Source organism: Desmodus rotundus, chromosome 8 (assembly GCF_022682495.2).
Source record: "Desmodus rotundus isolate HL8 chromosome 8, HLdesRot8A.1, whole genome shotgun sequence".
NCBI lineage: Eukaryota > Metazoa > Chordata > Mammalia > Chiroptera > Phyllostomidae > Desmodus > Desmodus rotundus.
In genome coordinates this window covers 101,640,786-101,654,253 of record NC_071394.1, presented here as the reverse complement: position 1 = coordinate 101,654,253, position 13,468 = coordinate 101,640,786, and the positions used below count along the sequence as shown (strand labels likewise).

The window sequence follows — 13,468 nt, the reverse complement described above, 5'->3', positions numbered from 1 at the left end:
ATGGTACAGTACTGCTCTGCTTTCCAACCCAAGGACCAATTTCTCACCTTCTGCGGAAGAGTGACCCCACATTACAGGTTGCCTGGCTGAGGTCTGTTGACAGTTCCCATTCACAGCCTTAACCTGGCCTCTCCCCACTCCACGTAAGTGAGGAGCAGTTATCATCAGTCCCATTTTACAAACTAGGAAGCTCAGACCCTGATAAATAATAAATACTTTACTCAAGGGTCACAGAGGCAGAACTGGATTGCAAATACTGGCCTCTGCAGCCCAAGGTCTGTGTACAGACATGAGGTGGATACTCAGGAATTACTTGTTCAAAAGTCATCCTTTGTGTTCCCAAACCTGGGTAGATACAGATGCTGTCCCCAACTATGGAAATGTACAGGGTTTCCAAAACTGTTTTGGGAAAACTTGGGAAAGTACCAAAAAGAGAGGAAGCTACATGTTTTAGGGTAACATTCAGTGTTGACCAGAGCACTTAGAGCCAAGTCACTGAGTAACCAGCTCCCATGCAAGAAGATAAGCCCATCCTGCAGTTCAGACCCCAACCCGTCCCAGAAGCTGCGGATCCTCTGCCTTCCACCTCCTCCTCTGGCTCAGCCAGAGCCCCTGAGAATCAGGCAACTCAGCAAGTATCTACGAGCACCTGCTAGTGGTCCTCAGCAGCTACCGAGGGCTACTGAGCCACAGCGTCCTGGCGTCTTTAGAGGGCCTACAGTTCGGGAGTGGGGGAAGAGGGTATGAAAAGAGCATTCTGGACTCAGGTCTGGTACTGTCTGGGGAGGTTCATTTCCCTTCCTGGCTCTAAAAGACATTCATATTCACTGATTTAACATATATTTATAAGGTTCCCTATGGGCTGAGGAGGCCCCTCTGGAAACAGTGGTGCCCGCTTCGGCCTGGCAATGTTCACTACTCTCCAAACCCCCTGACCGGCAACATGGTGTATGTAATGATGAACTGGTACCAGACAAAACTCCCTGAATAAACCATCCTTCTATAGTCCTATTCCTGGAACTCTCAATGAATCTAGACCAGCCCTGGGAATGTTGAGAGGTCAACCGCCACCCTCAGCCGAGTTATTTCCAAGAAACTGTGGCCTGCTCTGAGCATCTACCCCATGGAAAAGCGAGCGCCAAAGTGGTACAGTCTGGCCTTGGCTTGGAGACCGAGTTAACTGGAGAGGCATTCTCCCAGACCTAAGGGTAACTCCCAAAGATATGAAAACTTGGTGAGGGTACCCTCTTGCCTCAGGACTGGGAAGCAAGGAGTGAAGTCAGGGAAGAGACCATGTGCCTCACAATCCCTTAGGTTAGTCTGTCTTGGCCATTTCTTAAAGAGTCCCAGCACCAAGGTCCAAACGACTGTACTGCCCATATAGAAGAGGCCCATACATCCCAAGAGCAGCCGAAACCAGCTCACCCGTTTATTTGAGAACATGAAGGAAGACAACAAAATTAAACAATCTTTAATGAAGTTCCTATAGAAAACTCAGTCACAGGGCAAATACTCAGTTCTCCTTCCCCTGTCATGAGGACTGAGAGATCCCAATAGCCTTTGGAGAACAAGCAGTAGTTTTGCTGGATGTTGCCAGTACTCAGAAAGAGCATCCATTTACACATTCAAACCAGTAGTTCCTATTGCACATATTAACATGATTTGCCATCTAGCACCCTAAATATATGGTACCTCAACAAATAAATTAAAGAATTCCACGTGGCATGACACCATTTCAATTTGAACTAATATCCTTTAAAAAAATCACATTAATATAAGTTTTAATAAATATACTAACAACAGCTGGGATTTTACTAAAATACTGAATTTTAGGTCTAGAGTTTATTCCATAAATAGTTTCCTTTTCATTTGCTTTCTGTCTTGGGTACATTTGCTCAAGTATTATGCTCTATGAAGTGAACTCTTTCATAGATACCATGTAAAAACTGTATTAATATGTGCCTCATTACAGAAGCAGCTGGAAGAACTGGATCACATAATTAACTAAAAAGTAACTGAGGAAAATGCTCTGCTTTTTGTAAAACAGAGGCTGAAGAAAACCAAAGATACATCTTATATAGAACTTCCACTAGAAATTTTATAAATATATATGCAGCAAATATATTATATTTGCCCCACCAATACATTTTCAGCAAGTCTGGTTGGAATGATGCTATCACAGTAGATAAATATCAACAAAAGAATTAATGTTTTCATGGGTTTAAAAGATTTCCTTTGAAAAATAATCACAATTTCAAATTATATAATTTGTAGTTTATACAATTTAAAAAGGAACAAGACCTATTTGGAAATTAAGAACAGCCTCCAGTCCCCAGATGTGAATAAGTTGGCTGGGTGATAACACTTGGTCACAATTCAAAAAAAAAGTATTTACACCTTTCTGGAAAAGTACCAAATAATGAAAAAAAGTCAGAAAGACAAAAAACAATCTCTAGTAGCATTCCTTGGCGTGCAAAGTCAGCAGGGAGATGATTATCCATAATGTTGACAGTTTTTGTGACAAATCTTGGAAGCATTCAAAAAGCAGAGGGTGGTCATTCGGGGATTGTTCGGATTAGGTTCTGTGGGATGCCTTGTTCTTAATTTAACTGAGATTCAGAATTTCATTCCCTTTATAACATCTCTGGCAGGGTCATGTTCAATTTAGTGCAAGTGCAAAATGAAAACGAAACGAAACCAACAAATGCATTAGAAGCAAAAAGGCTCATCATTAAGATCTGTAGTCTTTCCGAACTGTGTGGGCCATCCAGTTCACTTTAGTAGTCCAGCTTTCCCTGAGTGCCTCATCAAATTTTTGCTTAAACTGCTTGAGTGCTTCGTCTTCACTCTTTCCTAAGGCAAGAGAGTCCTAAAAATGAGAGGGGGAAAAAATTGATTTTATACTTCCTCCCAAGTGATGTGCAGATGTCAAAGTCTGCAGGAAGCTTACTTGGTCTTGCCGCCCCAGCCAACATCAAGAAGTGTGCCTTATGTTTTTATTTAAATGCCATTTGCAGTTGGGAGAATAAACATCCAGGTAGGATGATAATATGACCCCTGCCAAAGGGATTTTGAAAATGAAATGAATTTATTATTACTTCAAGACAGCTACTCAAGTGTTTGCCACTACCACTCCTGGGTAAGAACTGTCTCACAGGAAATGTTCCATTCCCTTTTCGAACATTTGAATGCACGAAAGAGGCAGGTATAGTTGAGCTCTGCTATACAGAGAAGGGGTTTGTACCTTAAGATACTGTATATCCTTGACTGATGTGAGTTCAGGAAGCCCTGCAGTCAGCATCAAGGCAAAGAGAGTGATGAAGAGATTCCCGTGCCGTCTTAAAATCAGATATGCATCCTCACAACACTGGCGGAACCTTTAGGTGATGTCACAAATTACAAGAACATGATGTCAGAGAGAGAGCAAATTTCATAAAAGAAAGTAAGAGAGACATATCTACACTTCCCATAAGAGCTGAACATTTTCTATTGAACCAAATGTTTGGCTTTGAAAATTGTTCCAGGACTAAAATTTACATAAAATAAATCAAGCTCTCGAAAATCACATGTATCTTTTCAAAAACAAAACTAAATAGAAATTCTATGATAAAAGGCAACATAGGCTTTTAAGTTTTATGAGGCAAATAAGAATGATTCTAAAACAGTGGTAATTATAATCCATGAGGACTTCTGAACATACTTCTACTTCTGGATTCTAGATTTGTGGTCTGACTTGGGAGGCGAATTTCTTTAATGTCACCTAAGTCAGTGTCAATGCTTTTGCACTGCACCTCCCTGTCACCATCCGTCTCTCCCCTCTTCAAGATAGTCATTCAAGAGGTCCATCCAAGCCTAATTTTGCCAAAGAAAAAAAATGAACCCAGAGGTACATTCTATAGAAACCCAAGCAGAACTAGAAATGATAATAGCAATTTTTTGGTAAGGCTATTATATGAATTGGTTCCATCACATAACATACCTCTATCATAACAGCCCTGAAATTTAATTATTTTTGTCCCCATTTTAAGATAACAAAAATATTAAACTACATCCATCCACTTAAAAAAAAGAAGACGAAACAAAGGAAGACAAGTAAAGCGCTTGGAAACATAAAAGGAGCAAGGAATAGACCGGAGATTACACAGTCTGTCTGTGAACCCCGGCTCCCTTACTGTACTCTACACTGAATGACAGCAAAATGCCTGTTCTCAGCGTCTCATTAGCAAATGTTTTAACAGTTGCAGAGAGTTTTCTAAGACAGGTAAGAGGTGGTATACTATTGGAATAAAACATGGTAACTTATTTCAAATTTTCAGTTTCTCTTCTCTAAGTATATGTGAATTACAACATGGATTTAAAAGGCAAATTCCCACCAAAACCCCATCAGCAGATTGAATATCCCCCAGACCTAAATATTCCTCTGCAAAGAAATGCAAGTCAGACAAGAAAACATTACGTGTACAGACCCTTGACATGAGGGCAATACTCACCGACCAAACTTTTCCGTGTTTCCCGTTTTTCCTTGTTGAATCACATGAATGAAATCATAGGTAAGAATAAAAGGCACCCGCTCCCTTTTAATACCAAATTTAGATTTAAAATTTCCAAGAATATGTCCAAAGTCAATGTGGAAGAGCTGGAAAATAAATGGGATTTAATTACCCTTGTTTTTCTGGTGGGTTCCAAATAGAAAGTCAAGATCTCAGCAGTCCTAGGTCCCCATGCACTGCACCCCCACTTGCTGAGCCCTTCTCTTGTTCCACAGCCTACTGGGCCGCTTGGGAAAAAAGTGTGTCTACTACATTCAGAGGTCTTTTATATTCAACAATAACCCTGATACAGCTGAAAAGGCAAATCTATAAGATGAACAATACATCCAAATAATAAACATGTCTGATTTTTTAAAAAATCAAATAGTTCTACACACAGATCTATTTCTATGTCAATAGTTCTATGTATAGAAAGAGCCCCACCAGCTCACTCACCACCGTGAGTGCCACCACCTTGAGCGATAATGTCTCCTGACTGTTCCATATATTTTTCCTGGTGTCTGCTGCCATTTTTCTAAATAATACGTTTATACTATTTTTCACTTCCTAATTTCAGATTGCTGTTTTTATCATGAAAGATAAAGATTTAGTACTCTTGGGCTAATGTCATGCCATACAGTGTGGCACATTAAACCTTAATTTCTGGTCAAATCAACATTCAGTGTTCAGATTGTTCCAACTACGTAAATACATTTCAAATCTAAGCCAAGTGGTAGTGGTATACTAGGACTACATTTCTTTTTTTTTGTTCACCTTTTTCCTCAACAAAACTTTTCTTTTTTCTTTTTTTTGGACTTAGGCTCTATGACCCTATCATTAACTCTTCCCAAAATCTTAAAAATCTAAAAATCATTTTCAAAACATTTTTCCACCTAGACAGGTAATCTATTAGTTCCTGTACAGGCTGTTTGTTCTCTAGGGCTGCTGCACAACCATCATCCTGGGCTCTCCCTTTAACTCTTGTCCCATTTGAAGACCTTGTTTTCCAAGGCCCACATCACATTCTCTTATGGTTTTAGACCAGGGTTTTTAAATATTGGCACTACTGACATTTTGGGCCCAATAAATTCTATGTTGTGAGGTTCTGTCCTGTACACTGTAAGATGTTTAGAAGCATCCCTAGCCTCTACCCACTAGATGCCAGTAGAATACCACTTCCCCAGTTATGACAACCAGAAATGTCTTCAAATACTGACTAACGTCTCCTGAGGGCAAAAGTACCCCACTTAAGAACTACTGGTTTATACCCTTGTTTTGGTGGATGTCCTATTCTGGTAGCCTCCTTAGGGGACATTAGGCTACCAGAAAAGCCTCCTTGTAGGCTTTTAAGCCTCCTTAGGCTACCAGAAAAGATGCAGAGGAGATACAGATTTTGAGACCTTGTATGTTTGGAAATCTCTTTATTCCACCTTTGTACTTCATTCACAGTTTGATTAGAATTCTAGGTTAGAGATAATTTTTTCTCAAAATTATGAAGGCTAGTTTCCACTCTCTTATAGTTTCCAATGTTGCTATTGAGAAGCCAAGTCTTTCTGACGCCAAGTATGTGGCCTGCTGGGTCTCTTTATGCCTGATGCAATGAAATGTCATGGTGAAGGGCCTAGTAAGGGTCTTTTCATCTGCTATTAGGGAACTTTTGTGTTCTGTTGACTGGATATTCATGAACATCAGCTTCAGGAAAGTTTTAATATTATTTGCTTGGGAAGTTCCTTCCCTTGTTACTTCTTTCTGGAACTCCATTATGGTGATGGTGGATCTCCCTGGACTGATTCACTAGCATTACTGGATATTTTTTCCTTTTTCAATTATTTATCAGATGTTTTGGTTCTCTGGGGATATTAAGGGGCAATACAGAGCATGGTGGCTGAAAAAACAGAATCTGAGCGAATCCTGGTATGTCTGCTGCCCCAATTTTCTCACTGGTGAATGGTGAATACCCTATCATTTATTCTGCAAGGCTGTCCTGAGGATTAAGAAGTTAACTAAAGAACTGAGAACTGTGCCTTCAAAAGTTAAGAGTTCAATAAATATTATCTATTCTTTAGATTATACTAATTCTACTTCAACTTTTTATTTGTCTCTCCTTTTAATTTCTAAGAATTCTATTTTCTGTTTTTTTTTTAAAGAATCCTATTATTACTTCACAGATGTACTATTTCTTTGGTTTTATTAATTATCATCCTTTTATTGCAGTTACTTTGTTTCCCCAGGTTTTTTCACCCCTTTTGCTTTGATCTCTATCTTTCATGTTCGAGGCTTCCCTCAAATTTCTGCTAATGCTTGGCTAACCATTCAGGTTTAACAATGAGTCACTAAAAAGCTGAATGAAAATTCTATGTACATGGTAAGACTGTTGATTTGTGGGATTTCTTGCAAAAAGACTGAAGGGGAATCTCAAATGTCAGGATCTCTTGGTCTTTTTGTTGGAACCAATCACATTCTCTTAAAAAGAACCATCACGACTTCTGCTGAGAGTGGGGGTGTACACACCTGGTTGCTAGTGTTCTTGGAGCAAAGCAAGCCAAAGTGGCTGTGGATTGTATCACTTAGTATGCCAACTTTCACTTCCTACCCATTTTTAATACGGCATCTTTCCCTCAGCTTCTATATAACACTTGAGTCAGAAGAATCAATTTCTTCAGAGAATAAATCTATCTCCATCTTGGAGTTGGGAAGGAGACATGAGCACCTAATTGCTCCGTATATAAACTACCAATCAATCCTGTTCTCATCCTTTTCCCCCATCCACACCTTCTGCAGTATCTTGTGCATCTGGTTCCAAAGCTGTTCTCAGACTGACAAAGCCCTCTAAAAGCACCCAGGTATCAATTTTCCTCAGCTACACTATGTCATTGCCATCATGCTTTCTATCATCCCCAAATCTGCTGATGTCTTTCACCCACTGGGACCGCTTCTCCTATTATTTTTGACTTCTTGGATTTACACATTTCGTATTCCTTAAGATCATACTAGAAGGGTGTCAGAAAGAATAAGAAAAACCTATGTGTTCAATCTGATTCACCAAAAGTCTGAGGGAATCCTTTTAAGTGTAAACACAAAGTTGTCTGTGAACTGTCAGAGCCCAAGGCAGAACTACCTAAATCTCTCAGAAGGCACAAACTCTGGTTCCCGCCTATAGCCAGAGACCTAAAGATTTCATGGCATGAAATTCCAAAGGTGGCTAAACTAAAAAAATTATCCCAAATATCTCATCTGTCTTTGCTTACTATAAAAGAATTGTCATAAAAACATAAGTCACTTGGAAATATAAAAAAATTTTCATCTGAAAACAGTTTCTTCATAAATAATCGGATCTAGCTCCCTGGCTATCCCACGATGTTATTACATACTCTATTTCTCCCCACTCCCATGTATATTTGATGTTCTAAAACAGAAAATGGCTCAAGCAGGGTTCATCCCAAGTTTTTTCTTTTTAAGCATTGGTTATCTTATTTAAAGTTAATACATTCTACATATCATCTGTTCCTTCTACTCTTAGGTACATATGTTTCCAAAATACAATTTCTTAAACTGAAAGAATAGGTCATTTTTAAGTAACCACAATAATTTTTAAACATTTAAATAAATTCTTTTCACCTAACTTTAAGCAAACAAATCAATGGACATACGAAGTAGATGGTATGTGAAATGAGGAGCGGGAAATCAAACAAAGACAAACACATGACTCCAAGAATCACTAAAGAATCTGCCTGAGTTTCACAAGAGATTGTGTGATACAAAAGTACACATCACCGAGGGCCTGGGGAACAGCTCACCTGGCCGTTTTTTTTGACCATGATATTGTCACTATGTCTGTCGCCAATCCCAAGGACATAGGAAGCTACACAGTAGCCAGCACAGGACAGGGTAAACTCCTCAATGGCTCGGTCCAGGTCATCCCTGAACAAGAGAAAAAATAGAAGCAACAAAGGTCTTCAGCTTCCAAATATGTGAGATAAGACCCAATTCACACTTGCTTCCTCTTTAGTTGTGAGAACTGCAACAAAAAGCTGCCAAAAACATACGAACAGAACATGCTGGATCCATCAAGACAGTGAGCATATGGCTATAAGAACAAGGGCAGAGAGGAGTGAGCAGGCTGACTCAAAGCCCTAAGACAACTGGACCTCAGCCATTCAAATTGCTGTGTCCTGGGGCCACATTTCAGTGCAGATGGAGGTAGGTTCATATGCGTAGAAATGAGAGGAGCCCATTAGCTTTGCTGGATAATGCTGGGGCTTTGGAACATTTTGGTTAGTTTTGACCTGAGACCTAAGAATTCCATATTTAAGAGTTAAGTATTGCAGTTCCAATCATTCATGTCACTGACTTAAATTAGAAGTGAGTAATACAGACCCAATAGAGACAAGATAAAAATTTGTAAAATGATACATACAAGTCCTCTGATTTTGCCAATAATAAAATTTAAGTCTGACTTTGAAATGTTTAGTCAAAAATACTTGCAGAATGTTTACCCCTCACTGTGATATTCTTTCATTTCCTAAATATTAGGGCTTTTCCAACACAATATCCATAAAAAACACAAATCCAAGCACTTTATTTTTTTAGTGTGGAGAGATCACTGTCTACAAAGTCATTTACTCCTACTGTAAAAATCTACTGAGAACTCACTTAAGCTCTCATTCACACATTCACATAATTACAGAAGTTGATGCATTTTAAACAAAAACTTATGTTATTTTTAACATATTTAAACTTTGGAATTAAAGATCTAGATAAAGTATAATTCACTGCTAATCATCTGTAAGACTTTAGGAAGGCCTATTTCTCATTTTGGTCTAACCTGAAATGAAGCAACAACAAATAACAGTAATATTTCCGCTAGGGATTCTGACTGGGAGAACAGGTATTTGACTGTTTGTTCAGAAAAATAATAATCAAACAAAATAAACTAACCCAGAGTTGTATTCTTTAAGCCAGTTCAGAAGGGCATCTTTATTGAAGGCTGCAGCAGCAGCCACATTGCTACTGTTGAGCTGAATGTCAGCAATTGTTTCAGAGGTGCTCACAACTTCAATGAGGCCAGAGCGATCTCCTGTTGCTAAACAGCCATAAGGTAACATCCTGAAAGGAAAAAAAATGGGCATAAGGAGTCACATGTGTATATTATCCATTAAAGTAAATATCAAGAGTAAGTTTTTTCTTTTACTTTTTAAAAATGTTTTATTACTATTGATACCCTTGCCATTACTATATTATTATCATGTGGAAAAATAAGAGTTCTACCTTCTGTTAGGAAGTAAATCTCATGGCCAACAGATGGAGTAATTTACTAGAATTCCAATATGCCAGCTAAATGTATAATCTATTATCTAATTATTCTGGTGACATATTCTATTTGTTTGTAGAGGTGGACAGAAGCACATTAGATACAAGAAAGTCTTTCATTTTTTACTCTTAATATTGGGGAAAGGAACCACTCTTAATGGAGCACCTAATAGGTGATACATAGGAGGATGAGTACTCCATAATAGCTGAGTTAATGGCAACTCCATCCTTCCAGGCGTTCAAGCCCACAACCTTAGGGTCATCTTTGACTCTTTCTCTCAGGCCCAACATTTACCTATGTTAAATATGCACAGAGGCCAAGGACTTCTCTGCCTCCACCATTTCTTCTGCTACCACCCTGGTCTAAATAACCAACAACCCGTAATTATTCAATAGTTTCCTAATTACTCCCAGCTCCCACATCAGAGTATGTTTTAGATGCAACAGCAACATAATCCATTTAACATATACTCATATTATGTCTCTCTCCTGAAATGTCTGCAAGGCTTCCTACCTTATAGTGAAAGCCAATATGGTTGCCACAACTCACAAGACCTTCAATCTACTTCTCCTTCACCTCTCCTAGTATCCTCTCCTTGCTCACTTTGTTCAGGCAACAATGGCTTCCCTGCTATTCCTCAAACATATGAGGTATAATACTCTCTCTGCCTGGATCATTCTTCCCCAAGACATTCACATGGCTTACTCCCTTGTCTTTTGGAAATCTTTGCTGATATGTTACCATGTCAGTTAAAAATTCCCAGATCATCCTATTAAAGATAGCAACACTATCTGTGACACAGTACTTGCTATCTCTTCCCTGCTTTATTTTCCTCTATAGTCCTCAACACTATCCAATACCCTGTACCTTTTATTTATTAGTTTATTGTCTGTCTCCACCTTTAGGGTGGAAGTTCCATCAGGCAGGGATGCTCTGTTCACTACTGTATCCTCAGTGCCTGAGAATGTGCCTGGCACAAAGTAGACACTCAATAAATATTTTTTAACTTTATTTTTACTGTTGACACTATTACAGATATCTCCAATTCCCCCTATTCGCCAACCTCCACCCAGCCCCTGCGCCCCTTTCCCTCTGGCCATCAACACACTGTTTTCTGTGTCTATGGGTCATGCTTGTTCTTTGGCTAATCCCTTCAGCTTCTTTCATCCAGCCCACCCCTCCCCCATCCTCTCTGACAGCTGTCAGTCTGCTCCATGTATCCATGTCTCTGTTTCTATTTTGTTGTCGATTTATTTTGTACATTAGATTCCACATGTAAGTGAGGTCATATGGTATTTGTCTTTCTCCAACTGACTTATTTCACTTAGCATAATAACCTCCAGGTCCATCTATGCTGTCGCACAAGGTAAGATTTCATTTTTTTATGGTCATGTAGTGTGCCCCTGTGTAAATGCTCTACAGCTTTCTTATCCACTCATCTACTGGTGGGCCCTTGAGCTGTTTCCAGAGCTTGGTTATTTTTCATAACATAGCGCCATGAACATAGAGGTGCATATATTCTTTGGAACTGGTACTTCACGATTCTTAAGATATATTTCTAGAAGTGGGATCACTGGGTCAAAAGGAAATCCCATTTTTAATTTTTTGAGGAAATTCCATACTGTTGTCCACGGTGGCTGCACAAGCCTGCATTCCCACCAACAGTGCCCAGGGGTTCCCTTTTCTCCACACCCTCTCCTGCACTTGTTTGTTGATTTACTGATGGTGGTCTGGCAGGCAGGAGGTGATAGCTCATTGTGGTTTTAATTTGCATCTCTCTGATGACCAGTGCTCAGTAAATTTTGAATGAATAAAAAAATTTAATAACAAAATCCCTATAAAGTAAGTTGCCAATTTTACAAATGAGAAATAAAAAATTTTGTAAAAAGTCATACATTTAACTAAGTAAAAGATCCAATGCTTAAAACTGTGCCTGTGTGGCCCTAAAACTAAATCTTTAACCTTACACAGTCACCAGGGTCACCGAATATAAAAGAAGCCTCTAAGGCTGCTTTTTGTGCAAAGTAATTCTTGCCAAGTTGATAGGTAGCATTTTGTTTTGATTTGCACTTCTATTATCCCTAGTGAAAACTAAAACTTTCTCAGCTCTCTTTTAGCCATTTTAAGAAGAATATCCTTTATGAATCGGGTTTACAGTTGTTCCTATGAGAAAAGAACTGCAGGTTATCAATATTATAATAACTTTATTAACTGTTTCACATACAACTGTAAACCTATTTTTGCCTACCCCTATATATTAATAACATCCTTTTCTCATTCTGGTTGCAAACATTTTCTCCTGTTTCTAAAAACTGTATTCTCATTAGAACAACTCCAAAATGGAATGAGATACCTTGGAAAGTTCTAATAAATGCTGGGTAACTTCAGAAAATGCAATGGGTAGAATTCATGGATTCCATAAGTATTTAGTACAGCTACATGCCAAGCATTGTGTTAGCTGCTGGAGGAGCAAGTAACCAGCCTCTCATCGAGACAAACCACAAAAGCACAATGTACTACATGTGATCTTTGTATGCGTGAGAAGTGCCACAAGAACATGCCAAGCGCTAAGTAAGGTGTCTGTGAGGAGAGTACAAGGGGAGCACAAAAGCAAGGTGAGGATAAGAAACAGTGTTGGAAAGACCACGCAGCGTTCTTCAGGCCATCTAAGGACTGGTCATTCCCTTAAATGCAATGAAAAAGCTCTTGAAGGACTTTATGAAAGAGAGAGAGAGAAAGAGAGCGACAGAGAGGGAAAGTAAGTGTGTTAGTGCATGTAACAATCAAATAAAAGAGGAGAGTTTTGTTAAGTAGTTCCTAAATTTCCTCCCAACCAACAATTAAACTAGTTTATACCTCTTTAAGCATTTTCCTAGTTCTAGTAAAATAAGGTTAAGAGCAGAATTGTCAAAAGTACATGTTGTCAGTCTGATATACCAATAGACTGCTTTACATCTCATTATTAATTTATTTCTCCTTTTAAGAACGTACATCTCAATAAGAAAGGTAGTTGTAGTACATGAAAGGTTTTTACCAATACCCTTTATCCTTATCGTGACACACACATGTGAAGTAAACACTGCCCAATTAAAGTGCACTTTGGCTCACTTTCCTGCATCTCCTCCTACCCCGCTTGCAGCCAAACTGGGCAAAAGTCCAACAACTTCCTCTTCAAAAGCAGGCAACGATGAAAGCATTCAGTGTCTTGAGGATAGAACACTCACAATGGGAAGGAAAAAACATTCCTGTCTGAGAGACAGTTTGACAGAAGTCAAGCTGGGGACAAACCCTGACCATCTGACATGGGCCTCCTTTGCATTGAACGTCTACACTTCTTATAAAGGCATGACAACAACTGGTAATGTTTACCTTCCTTTCTCAGACTCTCTAACCCAAGGAGTAATTTGCTACCTTTACACTAAAGCATGAATTAAAAAATGAAATAAATTCTACAGTGGGATGCAGCTCCATATTCCTACTCTGAATGGCTATGCAGAAAGTTTTCTTTGGCCTTGACTCTGACCCAACTCTGCATGGTACCTTAGCCCACTGCCTCCAGAGAAGGAAAGTGTAACACCTTTTCCTAATGACTGCTCTAATTCCATCTTCTTCCCTCATCCTTCTGAGA

General features: G+C 39.0%; 1 protein-coding gene across 4 annotated transcripts in view; it reads right to left on the bottom strand.

Annotated features, from left to right (window-relative positions):
* Nucleotides 1–1,400: 1,400 nt before the first annotated feature.
* Nucleotides 1,401–13,468, bottom strand: part of PIK3CB (phosphatidylinositol-4,5-bisphosphate 3-kinase catalytic subunit beta) — a 166,338-nt gene continuing 154,270 nt past the window's right edge. For all 4 annotated transcript variants that reach the window (XM_053929835.2, XM_053929837.2, XM_053929836.2 and 1 more), the window contains 5 exons: nucleotides 9,468–9,635; nucleotides 8,327–8,450; nucleotides 4,491–4,636; nucleotides 3,245–3,377; nucleotides 1,401–2,869 (listed from right to left, as the gene is read on the bottom strand). In XM_053929835.2, coding sequence (XP_053785810.1) covers nucleotides 2,732–2,869; nucleotides 3,245–3,377; nucleotides 4,491–4,636; nucleotides 8,327–8,450; nucleotides 9,468–9,635 — 709 coding nt within the window. In that variant the 3' untranslated portion in view covers nucleotides 1,401–2,731. The remainder of the gene's footprint in view (nucleotides 2,870–3,244; nucleotides 3,378–4,490; nucleotides 4,637–8,326; nucleotides 8,451–9,467; nucleotides 9,636–13,468) is intronic.